We start from the raw sequence: 16,569 nt of genomic DNA, 5'->3' as shown, positions 1-16,569 counted from the left end.
TTGTTTAAGAACGTAATTTTATATGGTAGTGAATTTTTTTTTATTGAAGTATTGAGGAAAGATGAGAAAAAAAAATCAGATGTGAATGTTACAAAGTGACTCATGACAGCATTTGCTATAAACACCACTGTCATACATGCACCATTCCTTTCTTTTTCTCTTTCTTCTTCTTCCTACCCTCCTCCTCTTTTCTGTGGAGATAAAGATGGAGTGGGGGGCACGGTGGCTTAGTGGTTAGCACGTTCGCCTCACACCTCCAGGGTTGGGGGTTCAATTCCCGCCTTCGCCTTGTGTGTGTGGAGTTTGCATGTTCTCCCCGTGCCTCGGGGGTTTCCTCCGGGTACTCCGGTTTCCTCCCCCCGGTCCAAAGACATGCATGGTAGGTTGGTTGGCATCTATGGAAAATTGTCCGTAGTGTGTGAATGAGAGTGTGTGTGTGTGTGTGTGCCCTGTGATGGTTTGGCACTCCGTCCAGGGTGTATCCTGCCTTGATGCCCAATGACGCCTGAGATAGACACAGGCTCCCCGTGACCCGAGGTAGTTCGGATAAGCGGTAGAAAATGAATGAATAAAGATGGAGTAAAGCTGTCCGTTTAGCACCGAGTGGTCTGTCCTTCAAAGCTTAGGACTCCAAAATAATCTACAAATTAAACAGTTAGACTCTTGCTGCTATCACATTGACAAATTACAAAATCAGCACTCTTCCAATTTTACATCCATGTCTAAAGCACCACCATATACAACTGTTTACAGGCTGTTTTGCACACTTTTTTTGCTCTTTGCACATGTTGTCTCACATTTCAGTCGATTGCTGTACTGCACAATACTTTACAATACCTCATGTAACTGCTGCTATAATACTAATGTGTTCGTTCCAGTATTTCCGCACACGTAATATTGTTTGAACATACAGTATTTACGCTGATCTGTGCTGTTTTTGTGTATTTTTTTTGTGTGTGTATTGTCTTGTATTTTTTGTTTATCTTTTCATCTTGTCCTGCACTGTCTTATTTGTCTTGTCCTGCACTGTTTGCACAGATGCACGTTATGTATCTAGGACCAACTTCCAAAGTCCTTAGCTCTGTCTTTGTGTTATGTAGCACCATGGTCCTGAAAAAACGTTGTCTCATTTCACTGTGTACTGCAATAGCTATACAGTATATATCGTCAAAATGACAATAAAAGCTTCTTGACTTGACTTGACTTGACTTGACTTACCATTCATTGTCTATTGCTGAACCTGTGAATTTACCTGGATTCCTGCAAATTTGCAGATCATTGTTCTGAAGTGGGTATTTTCACCTCATAAATGTTTATTTTTTTTGTACAAGTGTTGGACTGCTCATATTTTGCATATAGTACCAAGTGGGTTGTCATGAACAATCCTGCTATTGGAGAGGTCTGGATCTACTGAAAGGCACATATGTGCTCACAGCCTTGACACCGACCATCTCAAAAAAGCCGTCTGTGCTGCAATGCCAGAGACGGCACGACACACTTGGCTGGCAGATTTCAATCCTGGCTCATAGTCGAATTTGGCCCAAGGCCTGGTGATGGCTAACATGTACAGCCAAAACCCAGAAAACAGTCTGAATTAGTCTAGACTAAAGGTCAGTGTTTGAACGCCCCATACTCCACCAAAGGGGATGCCCTTAACAGTACCAAGAACCACTAAAGTTCTTGCAAAAAATACCCCTGAAGGAGAGGGTATGGTGATTTTATAGCTAACACAATTCCTTATAATTGGATGGTCCTCTTCATAAAAAGGACACGAATTTCTGCCCAATTTTAGATATGAAAGGTTTTCTGGATATACTAGTTTCTTGTACCTAATAGGTGTAGACCAAACCGTACAGCTTAAGGACTGGTTAGTCAGTGGGCTGTTGAAGCACTTATGTTTATTTCCCAAGACACATGCTTCTTAAAGAATACCCTCTTCCAAGGTCCAGAGGTGTACCACCCCAGCAAGTCATCAACCATGATCAAAATTGTTCCTGGTCCTTCTCCTGAACATATTTTAAGTTGGGAAGCACAATGTTGGTGTGTTTTTAATAAGTACTTGGATTTCATGTCATTCAGAACTAGTGTTGGCTTTCCAAGAAGGTTCTGGGAAATACTTTTTTAAACACCAACTACCCAACATGGGAAGTTGTCAGAATTCCAGCCTTCGTCCTTAACAACACACTGGTTCTATTTCAGAAGGGTGCAATGCAGTTGCAATAAAGAAAGTAGCTGAGTCTGTTGATTGTACTTTATAGGTGCTGGGGCTTACAATGTCTTATGATTTCCCAAAGGTCCTGTAATGCCATAATGCAGCTGAACTTGCAAGAAGACAGAAAGGAGCACATGCAGCCCAAACCAGACATTTCTACATTTTTAGAGGTTCAAAGCATGGAAATAAAGACTATTGTTTGCTTAATTGTTTGTTTTTCCATCTGTCTGTTAATCTATCACATTTATAATATTAATCAGTGTTGCCTTTCTAATATGTCCATTGATCATGTGGCCTATATATATATATATATATATATATATATATATATATATATATATATATATATATATATATATATATATTTATATATATATATATATATATATATTTTTTTTTTTTTTTCCAGTTTCACAGGTAACGTAATCAGAAAACAACTTGTCATTTTTATTATGAAAAATGGGTGTAAAACATCTCAATTTGATTACTTTCTATATTCGGTTCTATAAAGCAGAGCTAGTGCAGAAGAAGCAAAGGGGAGTAGTTTGACAATTCACAAGAGGTTTGCCAAAAAGCACACTAGCTTTATAACTTTTTTAATGAAAAAAATATGAATTGAATTCTTAAAAGGATGGTGAGGGCTTTAAAACTTTTGCCATGTGAAAATGGACAAGAAAACAACATAAATTTTTACATTTTGTGTGAAAGGAAGATAAACAAAAAAAAGGCATTCATGTATATTTGTCACATATACACTCACTCTCTCATTTTCTACCGCTTATCCGAACTACCTCGGGTCACGGGGAGCCTGTGCCTATCTCAGGCATCATCGGGCATCAAGGCAGGATACACCCTGGACAGAGTGCCAACCCATCGCAGGGCACACACACACTCTCATTGTCACGTATACATTACAGTGAAAATTTTTTTTCACATATACAAGCTTATAGGAACCTGGGGTCAGAGTGAAAGCTTTGCCAGCACCTGGAGCATAGAACCTAAAATACGTTAACTTTTTAGGAGAAACTTAACACTTAATATGTTCTCATTTCTTGTTGCATTTATCCGACTCGTAAAACACCAAATTTAAAGCCTCTTTGCTGTTAAAATATTTCATTTTTAAGCTTTCATGGTTGTTTGTAATCAATGTCCAGGCTGATGATATGAAGCATAGCCAGGCACCCAAGATGTCTCCCGGTTCTTATGACCCCCAACTCGAACCTAAAAGAGCATGTTGGATGTTTATACCCACCTTCACAGGGCAGGGTGGCTAGGACCAAAATTGCGTGCTCAAGGATTGAATTAAAAAGGTATATCAAGCATGACAGCACAGCGGGTGCTGCTTTATAGCGTCTCGGTTCCATTTTTGTAGATATAACCTCTGGGAGTGTGGAAAGGTGAAGCCTGAATACCTGAATAATAGTGGACAGCGATGCTGGAACACTTAGCCATCTCTGAGGAAAAGTAGCTGTTTTAAATGTAGCCGTTATTTCAGACTTTAATAAAGCGATTATAAAATCCAGGCACAAGACGCGTCGAAGCGTAAAAATCAATGTCCGTCATTAGGAGTTAATTCTAGAGACCACAATGTGGGGCTGAAAAGGATCGTGCTGCATAAAGCGTAGCTTCAAATAGCTTCATTTAATCAAATTGGCCAAAACATCATCAAAGATAGGTTCTGTAAGTCCATTGTGTAACGTAATACGTTAAAAATGGTGTTCAGATTGATTTAGCTGGTACAGTTAATTCGGTTTTATTCAATCGCAGACAGTTCTGGGCCAGTTCCAGCTTTCGTTCCTGCGGTGTTGGTTAATTACTGGATGCATTTGGTGGACGCAGTCTGGAATACGGCCAAATTCTTACGAGAACTAATTCTTAGATTCGGGTCTAAATTTGTACACCAATTCTTTCACGAGTTAACGTGGTCATGTTAAAGCGAAAGAGCTCAAGGGTAAGATCGGTGATCGGTGCTAGGTGTATTTATGTCCTTTTGTTCACAGATCAAGACACACATAACTGTATTAGCTTTATGATGTTCAGTTTTCAATGTCTTGTATCCACACTCTCAAATTACAGAATCGTTATTGCTATTCCTCGGGTATTATTTATTTATTTATTTACACACTTCGAGGTGGTAACCGTAACTCAGCTGTCACCCTGTCGTTGATTCATTTCCATCCTGTGCGTTTTATTCCTTTCACAGTTAGCACAATATGCTTGCGTACGGCAAAATAATCGCACTTGCTTACGATCAATATTGTTGTACGTTGCTGGTCTGAGTAGCTTCTAATTGAAGGTAAAAAAAAAAAATAGTTTCATTGACTAAATAAAACGACACTGATTAATATCCATCCTAATTACCCCTCATGCATTTTAATTCGACACCCATCAACCTAAATTACTTTGCGAATTAATTCACAGTGACAACCGTATGCAGGTAATTTGCCGTTGTCGTACGGTATTGACCGGAAATACCCTATTCCTGTAAGAGATACGACTTTGCAATTATATTGTTTTGATAAGATTTCCCTTCCTCATCCTGTGGTTATTGCACAGTCGGCCACTTCAGACAAGAAGCTCATTGTACCGTGCTGTCTGTGGTTCAATACACACTCCGTTGATGTATAGCGACACTCATTCTCTCTGTAGCTGCTTTATCTTCTCCGCTCTATGGTATTTGGCATATGAGAAATCCCATTATGTCCACATGGGACAAAAGTTATAAGCCAGATTCTCGCTTGTGGCTGTTGTCCAAGGAGAAATTAAAATGATGGCCCTCCTCCGCTTCAGACAACAACGGCTGCTGATGCTGGACTTTTTGGCCTTCCACTTCAACAGGATAAAAAAAAATAAAAAATAAAAAAAAAATGATGATCCATTTTGTAATTACAGAGGAGAGTGCACTTGTCTGAGTCAGCCACTTTTGTGGCTTTGGGCTTAGCTCCAGATTCTTCTGCTAGGAGATACAGTATGTGTGTGTTTGGGAAGATCTCTGATAATGTGACTGACTGCATTTCCTGGTTACTCTAAATGGGACAAATGGCTTTGCTTGTACGGTGTTCCAGGAGATGGAAATCCTAACGAGTACAAGACAACCTGATAGCTACATTATTATGCTTTAAATATGCATGATATTAAAATACATGCAAACTCCACACACACAAGGCGGAGGCAGGAATCAAACCCCCAACACTGGAGATGTGAGGCAAATGTGCTAACACTAAGCCACCGTGCACCTCGATTTAAATCTCAATATATCTCAAATATAAAATATAATGGTCATAATTCACCACCACTAAAATCAAAAACAGCACAAGAGTTTATTGTAATTTTGACTTCCAAGGCAGGGAGACCATGAGTTCGAATCCCAGTGCTACCACAGAGATCCATATCTGGTGGACAAAAGGGCAAGAATGGCCGTGTCCTTTAGTTAGGAGGGGTGGGATACTCTCCCCATCAGTCTTAGCTAGTCTTAGGTTCCTTTGAGCTCCACTGCAGAAGAGAATTCTTCGGATAGCAAAGAAGCAAGTGGTTTTATGTGCCTTGGAAGAAGGGCATTCACTAAATTCCAGGGGTTTCCTTACAACGACGTAAAAAGTGGGCGTGTTTCTGGAGGTCAAAAAAAAAAGAGCATACCTTGATGGATAATGAAGGACTAAGCAGTCATGCAGGTAGATTTTATATTTTAGATCTATTATGCTTTATTATCTTACAGTTAATCTATTTTCAAAAACAAATAAACAACCAAAACTACGGTTAGGGTTAGGGTTAGATTATCAAATAGGCCACGCCTACCCGACGATGCAATATCTGTTACGCTGTTCTGAAATTGGCTAAGAACAAATTAGGTAGAAAAGGGGGAACAAAACCAAACCCCTGACCGTACTTATATGGCTCATATATGACTTATATGGTTTATAGCTCATTATAGCATCGCATCTAGGGTTTATTCCCACCTTGCATCCCGTGTTCCTTGGATATACTCGGAATCCATGAACGAATGAAATGAATAAATATAATTCTGTGTACTTTGTTATTAATGATGGAAATCCGATGACTTGTACATACTGTATACAATTATTTACAAATTAAAAATTTGTTTAAATATTCACCCTATGGATGTGAAAACATTAAATTAGTTCTAATCCAACCATCAGTAGTAGCGAAACATAAATAATTCGCTGAATGGAGTCTATTTTATGGACTATAATAATTAGTTGCTTAAAATGAGTCGAATTTCAATATAAATGCACCGCTTAACCCAAGAGTTATCACCTATTCTATCGGTGGTGTATGATGTGTGAACTGTGAATATTTGTTGGAAACAGACAACAACCGAATAATTCAAATCTAAAAAAGTGAAATTTCTTTTATTTGTGGCTTTCAGTGATACATTTGTGCAATGCTAAGAACCAAAAATTAGAGCAATTGGAATGTGATGGACAAACAAAACAAACACAGTTGAGACAAGGTTCAGGGAAATAGTAGGGGTCATTGTAGCTATTTTTTTTTGTAAGAACATTTGTAATTAGCCTACATGAATACACATGAATATATGGGCTGCGAACACCAGATCGCCCGCTACGGGTTGCCATACTTTGGAAAAGAAAAGAACATATCAATGAATTGACTTTATAGAAAAGGCAACCTTGAGAGCACTTCACGCCAAGCTTCTTTTATAGTATAAAATATTTTGCATTTTGTTAAATATGCATTTTGCACGCACCAAAACAGTTGTTTATCGTTTTTTTGTAGGCGGAGTGAATAAACAGAGATATACAATTTCTTAAAGACGGCTAGATTTCATTTGTTCAAACTCACGTTTCCAAAAGGTCACCACTTTATTCCTCAGGCTTGGCTGGGTTTAGTTGTTAAGTGCATTTTTTTGATGTAATGCTAGCATTTAGCAAAGGGTTGTGATACTGACTTCTACTTCACTCCCTGCAGATCGTGGCAAGGCATCATACAGTACACACACAAAAACATGGTGTGCACATTCACACTATATTGTATAGAATGTATAAATAATAATCACATCCTTACACTTTCCCATACAAAAATGTACAGTAATGAAGAGAAACTGCGAGCAACTGATGACTTCCTCTTCTTAGAAGCCTAAGAAGAGGAAATTATGTTCTCTTTTAATCCTGGCACGTAGAACCAATCAAAGCATTCGATTCCCTTTTAACTGAATATGTCTCATGTGTAGGTATTAAGCGGCATGATTTAACCCTGCGTTCACACTTGTCCGATGCTCAAGTTGTACGTTTGTCGCTAGTAGGCGTTTACATCCTGAGTTACTGACATTTATTATGGTTTCCCTGTTGTTGCCCGGCTTTGTGTGCACTTTGACTGTACAAACTAGAAAGGTTGTTATAGAATGTAAGCAAAACCACAGATTTAAAGACAAATAAGAAATAAGAGTCTGTAGATCATCCCAGATCGATCACCATCTTGTCAAAACACTTAGCATTGTTTGTCTTAACTCTTATATAGCTGTATGGTGTAATAATTTAGATTTGCACCATTCACTATCACCCAGAAGAGTATAGGTTCCCTTTTAAGTCTTAAGCCCTATTCGGACGGGATTAGTTTTACGTGGGGACGTGGGGGTAAAGTAATTATTACCAGAGCTTCTCTGTGATTTTAGTCCCGTCCGAATGTGCCATCTCGGTAATCATTACAGACAATGTCAGTAAAGATTACGGCGACTTTTACCTTCTGTAAAAAGGTCCGGAAAAATGACCTCAGGTAATACTAATCCCGTCCGAATAGACCCGCTGTAAATATGTACGGTAAAATTCCATCATTTCCTGTTTAAAAGTAGTTTTTGGCGCGTTTTTGCAAGCATGGAGGCGCCATGTTGTCTGTTTGCGCACGTGATAACAGGAAGCAACGTCATACGCACATGACGACAAGGTGGTTACTGTGGTGCGTAAAGCGAGTTACCCCTCCCACTTCTGCTAGTTTTACTGAGATGTCTTGTCCCGTGCGAATTGGCCAATTAATATTACAGACGTCCTGAGGTAAAATTGCATTACTCCACGTCCCCATGTAAAACTAATCCCGTCCGAATAGGGCTTTATTCCGCTAAAGGTTTCTTTCTGGTGTCATCTCAGGGAGCTTTTGCATTGCTACTGTTGCCTTTCGCATGCCGTGGGATGTTAGAGCTACAATATAAGTAAAACTGAATCAGAAATGCTTGTGTATACAGTAAATGGCAGCCATGCAGTGCACACTTGACCTGTTTTAGAACGAATGTTTTCTCCTTGCAAACACTGATAAACATTTGCAGCATGAACACTGACAGAGTGTCATTGGCTGGATCAGGAGCTCCGATTATGAAGAAAGATCTGGAACCAACATGGAAAAAACATGGATAGCTGTGGGGCAAATATACCCTGCTCCCATTGGTAGTCGCATTGGTTTATTTTTTTGCATTACTTACCCAATTCTGAGTTGCAAATGGTTGCTTTGCCTCTTGCCACTCTAATTATCTGTCATTGAAAATGCATGACTTCCAGCTGTTGTGCATGCTGTGTCCAGTGTGAACACAGGGTAATGCTTGGGGCTGCGCTGGCTGATAGAAGTTTATATAAGATAATTGACAACCTGGGTGTGTAGTTTTAGCTTTCACCTTTAGCTTAACTTAATTCCATACAATATGCTGTAAGTTTAAATAATGGCTATAGTCCACAAATATCTGGTCATAAAAACGAACATGATAAAATAATAAAAACAAAATCAAATAAAAAGATTCTTCTAAACTTTTCTTTTTCTTTTTTTTTTTTCCGAACGATGACTAAACAAAGCTGAAAAATTGCATACAATAGACATTAGGCAGCATAGTTGGTCTCAGTGCTTTAAAAACACCTCTTGTAGGAAGTGCGAAAATAATCATTCTAAAGAACCCTGAAAACAAAACAAACTATGATATGGAACATCACTGTTTCAAAGCCATGGCTAAAATGGCAGCAGACATTTAGGCAAATAACTATACAATCTTCCTTTGATCATTCTCTTAAGGTATGCCTTGTACAGAATCCCTATTGTCTTGAAGGAATTCTGAAGTGGGCTTAAAGTTTTGAGTCATTAAAGTCTTTATGCCTCATATCATTCCAGGCATGAACGAGGCAGGATGAGCTTATTGGATGTCAAGTCTAGCTCACAGTCTGGCTGGCTGAGAGTACTGGTCACCGAAACAGACGTTGGCACCACTTTTCTCATTTCTCCAGGTTTTGCCTTCAATCCTGCTACCAGCGATTAATAATATGGTTCATGTAATCTTCTGTGGACAAACGTGAAAATTCAGAGTCACCCGCATCATCACGGGACACGGGAGAAATTATAGAGCCAGCTGAGCGCCGAAGGTTCTTGAGCCTTTGCTCACGCCTTTCCAATTGCCTTTTAAACATATAACGCTGCTGGAAAAGGTCACGTGCATAGTCATAGAGCTGAACGTCCAGCTCGTTAAGCTCCTCGATGCGCTGGATGGTGTCGTTGTCCAGGTCGACGCCGGCCGCACGCGTGCTGTTATACTGCACAAATGGTCGAATGAACTTGAGATGGAAGGTGCGCTCGAAAAGGTACTGTGTTTTGCGTTGAAACTCGGTTAAACCGAAGAAGGCCATGTCACGCAGGTTTTTCTTGGCCGACTCCAGAAGGATCTGAGCACGCTTCTTCTCTGGGATGAAAGACATGTTGTAGCACCCCACGAGGCTGAGGTCGGCCAGCATGCGCACTTGCCGGTTGTTGGCCAGGTTGTAGGGGCACTCCATAAACTGCTGTAAGGTACAGCCTGACCAGTCTGTGCCTTCGTAGCAGGGCGGAAGCTCCTCTGGGGTTGGCGTGCGTCCATCACACATGTGCAGTGATGTCTTCCAAGTGGCTCCCCGTTGGACATGTCGCCACTCGCTGAGGTAGCGTGACACAGGGTCCCTCAGTAGGGTGATGTAGTAGAACTTCCTGCAAGACGAAAGAAAAGAATCAGTCAAGGATTGATCCATTTCACTTTCCTTTGAAATGAAGTACTGAGCAATAGTCAGATACTGTAGAAAGCCATTCATTAGCACTATACAGTAATTACGGCTCGGGTGTACAAGCGATAAACATTTTCACAATGTGCACATAGCTGTAACATGACAGCAACTATACTGTACACATAGTCATCTGAATACCAGGGGGTAGGGTAGGGCCAAAAAAACATTGTCTTCTACTATTTTTTTATGTTTATCTTGCAAAGACAATGGACACGGTGGCAGCGTTACCGCTTTAGACAGTATGATAGGCCGTAATTCTTCTTGTTTTTCCCTTTAACTAAAGTCATTTCCAGTAAATCAGTAGCTTATGCAGCCATCCTGATCACTCACAAAGAAACTGTCTGTGTAGATAAGAGAGGCACAGAGTGCTATAAAGAGATAAAGACAGCAAGAAGCAAGTGATTGTAAAAGAAAAGACTTGTGATATTTCCCGTCTATTATTATTATTCCAGTCTTTACAAGTGTAATTAACACACAGTAATGAGTAGCACATAACCTTTACTCTTCTGAAATCTCACTCACTCACTCATCTTCTACCGCTTATCCGAACTACCTCATGATCTCAGGCGTCATCGGGCATCAAGGCAGGATACACCCTGGACGGAGTGCCAACCCATCACAGGGCACACACACACACTCTCATTCACTCACACACTCACACACTACGGACAATTTTCCAGAGATGCCAATCAACCTACCATGCATGTCTTTGGACCGGGGAGGAAACCCCTGAGGCACGGGGAGAACATGCAAACTCTACACACACAAGGTGGAGGCGGGAATCGAACCCCCAACCCTGGAGATGTGAGGCGAACGTGCTAACCACTAAGCCACCGTCCCCCCTCTTCTGCAATCTCACGTTATTAAATTAACTGCAGAAACAGATCCATCTGGCAGTGTGGTACATAAGAAAGCAAGCACAGTGCTGAAAGAACAGACATGATGTTATTGTCATCGATGTGATGCTAGCGATGCTACAAGAGTTTATTTTCTTTAGGCATTTCATATCTTCTAATTAGTGCCTATCCCACTCTATACATTTATACCCTTACGCTGTTGAATTCTCAAATACGATTGGTCGGATTTCTGCTGTGAATCGCAGTAATAATCACAATAATTTACAGGGACATTCCTTCCGGTGAATCAGATTTCTTTCATGGAAAAAAAATGTTTCATTCCTCCCTCGAGAAATAAGAATTTGTTCCTTTCAATTATCACAATTTTCGACTTCGCTGTCCTCTCGAAAACAGACGACAGCCTTGAGGATTGCAATTTTCAGCTTTTCGCATGGTGAGCGAAGGAACTTCACTTTACGCCGTCCCTTTGCGCCGTGTTTCCCTGCGACTATAATCGCAATAACACAAGGCCTCTGGAGTGCTAGCTCTTTATTAGAGGTGGGCTTCAGGGCGTACGAGATGAACAGACAAACTGACAGCAGCCAGCCTACCTCCAGCTCCCTGGACACACGCCGACAAACTGCAGAGATCCAAAGATAGAAACACTGAGTCTACTGAGTGAAATAAAGGCAACACAAACACCTTGTGTGGTAATCTCTTTTACCGTTCTACACACAACCTCAGATTCCCGCCTCTATGTTCCTGTACTCTTGCTTTAGGTGTGTTAATAAAATCATGACAGGGGTTGGTGTATGCTGCAGTCATTTTTTATACTGAGATTTGCAAAAAAATAAAAAATACTCAGATGAGTGGTTAGTGGTTAGCATGTTTGCTTTTAGACTTCTGGGGTTGGGGGTTTGAGTCCTGCCTCCACCCTGTGTGTCTGTAGAGTTTGTACAGTATGTTCTTCTTTGTGGGTTTCTTCCATATACTCTGCTGTATTCCCTAGTCAAAAGACCTGCCTTGTAGACTTATTGGCATGTCTAAATTATCTCTGTGAAAAGGTGTGTGATGGTGTGAGCACTGTAATGGGTTGATACCCTATCCGACGTGTCCCCTGCCTTATGCCCCAAGTTCCCTTTGCAAAGGCTTCGGGATCCGTCTCTGACCCTACGTAAAGATAAATGGTACAGATAATGGGAATTACTTCAGATTCATTTTGGGGCTAATATTCCTGAACGATCTTAAATATCCTGGTAACAGGGACTGTAAATAACGTTAAAGAAAGTTCAACTGTCCAACAATCCTCTGGGGGGTGGTGTTGGGCAAAAAAGAAAGAAAGAAAGAAAGAAAGAAAGAAAGAAAGAAAGAAAGAAAGAAAGAAATGCAAGAGCAACATACAATTCTAACTTACTGAATTTACTTTGTGTCCTTTTTACATTTCGTTTGCTGTTTTCCCCTTTAAAAGATTAAAGGGCCAATGTAGAAAAAAGTAAATATAGATACTACTAAACTCTCCCTCTCTCACTCACACACACAAAATGCTGTGATCAAAGATTTGCAGAACATGATGGATTTAGGCAGATAAAGCTTGCAGTTAATGTTCTCTGAGCCCGACCCAACGGCGACAAGAAGAGGCTGGTTAATGTCACACACACACACACACACACACACACACACACACACACACACACACACACACACACACACAGAACTTTGACTGATGACTCTTATCAAAACCCATATGATGGGAGCAGCTCTGATATACACCAGCACCCCAAGCTCAGACAGCCTGCTGATCGTTAATCTGCTAATGACAGTACAGATGATTGAGGACGTTCTCTTTCTCCAAAAAAAAAAAAAAAAACTAAAAACTTTCTGTATTGTCCACATGGTGGTGCTACATACTTACAGAATTGATTGCATCGATACCACATGTCCCTGTAGAGGCACTACGGTAACACAACACGGAGCGGTGTGAAGAGAAATGCACATGACCTATAATGTGTGTATAATGTGCAGTATGTGGGTGTGGTTAAGTGAGGGAATAAAGGATGAAGGTGGGAGGAAAAAAAGTGGATGAAGGAATGAGAATCATTGTTCTGGGTGCTGTATGGGAGGACGAGGTTTAAAGATTTTCTGGCGCAGACATCTCTTGTCCACACAGACGCCTACGAGATTTAATACCAACAACAAGCACACTGGGTCGTGGTCATATACACACACTTCTTTTGCAACCAGTGAAGCGTACTTCGGTGCTCAGGATCGGATTGTTATGACTGTGTAGGAGAGAATTGTGGAAAAATGAGACCCTGCAGTCTGTAGCCGGTATTAAGGGAAAACTCTACTAATACATTAATTGATGCATAGGTTAAAAACAGACTAAAGGACTAAAGTTCTGCTGCATCACCTGCTTTATGGAGAGATGAACACGTGATGGTTCCCCCATCAGCAGGTACTACCTTATGTAGATGGTCCAATGTGGCTCCCTGAAAGATTTCTGCTTCCCACAAATAGCTTAAGAGTGGGTTAGGGTTAGAGTTAAGACCTGATTTGTACCTGATGTACCTGACTGTCTGGTGTCACAACAATGAAATTCATTCATTCATTTTCTACCGCTTATCCGTCATTGGGCATCAAGGCAGGATACAACCTGGACGGAGTGCCAACCCATCGCAGGGCACACACACACACACTCTCATTCACTTACGCAATCACACACTACGGACAATTTTCCAGAGATGCCAATCAATCTACCATGCATGTCTTTGGACCGGGGGAGGAAACCGGAGTACCCGGAGGAAACCCCAGAGGCACGGGGAGAACATGCAAACTCCACACACACAAGGCGGAGGCGGGAATCGAACCCCCAACCCTGGAGGTGTGAGGCGAACGTGCTAACCACTAAGCCACCGTGCCCCCCAACAATGAAACAATAATAATTTAATAAAAATTCGTTGTCTTTGAGGACTAGCTGTGATCTGGTTCAGTTTCCACTTTTCAGCATCATTCAAAGAATATTCGAGCTTCATATATAGTTTCTCATACTGTCTGGCTCTGGGCCTAAAGATGATTCTGCAGGTCTAAACACAAGTACCTTCAGAGGCTCTTATTGGGATAAACAGCCTGGGCATGCAGGCATGTCTGTAATTACATTAAGCGAGAGACAGTCAGAAGAAGTGCATGGCTTGCACTGCATTAGGAAATGGAGGGGCACATTAGCATTAGCTCAGGGATGAATGCGTCCTGTTCTACTTAATGGTTGGCGTCAGTCAAACGGAAGAATCCTGCAGGGGTCAATAGGGTAGCGGTATCTTCCTCCTCACTGCTTTACTCAGACGCATATAAGCTACCTCCTGGCCAGATTAGAGAGCATCCTTTCCTTAACAGGGTTGTTATTCCTCAACAGGAAAACAGGAAAAACGAAGATATATGTTAGTACGTGAAGAAATATTAGTGAAAAAGGCCACAAGTCTGAATACACCTGTATTCAGCCAACATTTCTGGGTGGAGTATGAAGTACTTTAACCATTGAAACCATTATTAAAGCAATTCCTAGCTAATGTAGCTTGCTAAAGAAAGCTCCTGTTCTGTTAGCATTGCTGTCAATATTCTTAAGCTAGCTCACCCGGCGCTGTGGTTTAAAACAGTGTTTGATGAAGAACTCTGAGGTAAAGGAGGCTTTTAAAACAGTGAATGAAACCTGTGGCACTCGATTTGCGAACATCGTCTCCGGAGACAAGTGTTGGCTAATCAATTTCAACCCGATGGGAGTTTCATCTACATAACAAAAGCTAATTACTGCAGCCTAATCAATCACCACATCCTAATTAGCTCTGGGCTCTGAGCTGCGAAGGAGCGCCTGGAAGAGATGCAACATGAACACAGCCGCACACACATACACACTATTACATCCACCCTACAGCGTAGGCACACACATACACACTCACACCTGGCATTGTTTACACATACAAACACGCCTATGGTCCTACAGAGGGATATATTCAAAGTATCACAAGATTTATTAAGATTACTCATACACAGCATCTTTGTCAGGGCTAAGAGTTCTTCACTCTTTACAGTGAAATATAATAATTAAAACACTTTTTAGGTCAACGTATTTATCGAATCTTATTGTATCGTTTTCCGTGAGCCATCCATTATATCGTCGCTGTCGGGCGGAAACCTTGTATGTCCAAATTTGTCAATTTCATATTTTTTCACATATCGATGCTATTGGTCAGTCCCCATGTGGGTCTGTTATTTTTACAAGTTATTAACCAATCTAAAGTCTTGAAAATAGCTTGAGCGCAAATCTCATAACTCCATTGGACACTTCAACTGTCCACCTCTTCCTCACTCCGCGGGAGAGCTTCGCGGCATATTTCTCCTCAAGAAGAGTCGCAACGAATCAACACGTCTTCTGAGGTAAATGTCTTCAAAACACTGGGCTCAAAGAAAAAAAAATCTTGACCCCCGCTAGTTCTGGTGCTCGTCTGAGGACAGGAATTTAGCGCAAGACAATCCACTGCAACGCGGACTAAACCCTGTGCACTGCAGATAAGGTACGGTGTTTTTTAATTTCCTGAAAAATAACGGTTTTGGAGATACGAGGATTCCGCCCGACAGCGACGATATTTATGAACGAATGGACATTCCGGTCTAACTGTCTAAAAATAATTAAAATGTCCTTCGTGTCCTCATGCGATTAGCATCGGTGCTAGTACACGATGTTGCTACTTTGCGTATCTGCTAATTCAAGGTTTAAATACAAAACCCTTAGCTGTGTTGTTCGCTGAATCACAGAATCATCTAGAAGTATGCATCAAAGCTTCCTTTGGAGCCATTTTTAAGTTGTTCTTTTTTGGCTGCTCACTGTTCAGGGTCGCCGCGGCGGATCGTCTGGTCTACATATTTGATCCGGCACAGGTTTTTTTTGCCCTTTCTGACACAGCCCATCCATTGGAACCAGCAGTGAGATTTAACCCATTCTCGGTGTGTGTTAAGCTTTATGCAACTCTCCTCTTTCGATTAATTATCCCTAGCACACTTTTTGGTGGTGCTGTTTAACCATATAACAAACGACTTTCTGCAATCAGCAACCATTCCAACTCGTCTACAGCTCGAAAATGCGTTCTTGGTTGACTGATGCGAGGCTCTCTCGTCTCGCATAGATATACGTTTTGTTTGCAGTGGGTAGAACTATTAATCATTTGCTACTGCTGCTTTGTGTTTTACTTCGCAGGATATCATTCAGTGCTTCCACCAAAAAAACAAATTAATTTGTTTGAAATACTGTATATATGACTTGAATACTAAACACTAGAGCATCTTATTAAGAACAGTATAATAATGACAGCATCTCCAAGGGTTTTATTTTTCCCTGTTCTAGCAGCGACATGACATCTAACTATAGGATCATCATTACCCACTCATATTATTGATAGCGCAATGACGGCAGCGTTTCACCAATCCTCCATTC

The 16,569-nt window shown here is 40.9% G+C and overlaps 1 protein-coding gene across 1 annotated transcript in view; it reads right to left on the bottom strand.

The window, feature by feature from the left end:
* Positions 1-6,563: 6,563 nt before the first annotated feature.
* hs6st1a (heparan sulfate 6-O-sulfotransferase 1a) overlaps positions 6,564-16,569 on the bottom strand; it is a 111,825-nt gene continuing 101,819 nt past the window's right edge. The window contains exon 2 of the mRNA XM_060873893.1: positions 6,564-10,177. Coding sequence (XP_060729876.1) covers positions 9,466-10,177 — 712 coding nt within the window. The 3' untranslated portion in view covers positions 6,564-9,465. The remainder of the gene's footprint in view (positions 10,178-16,569) is intronic.

Source organism: Tachysurus vachellii, chromosome 7 (assembly GCF_030014155.1).
Source record: "Tachysurus vachellii isolate PV-2020 chromosome 7, HZAU_Pvac_v1, whole genome shotgun sequence".
Classification (NCBI taxonomy): Eukaryota; Metazoa; Chordata; class Actinopteri; order Siluriformes; family Bagridae; genus Tachysurus; species Tachysurus vachellii.
The sequence above is the reverse complement of the archived record's forward strand: the minus strand, read 5'-3'. Positions and strand labels throughout refer to the sequence as shown.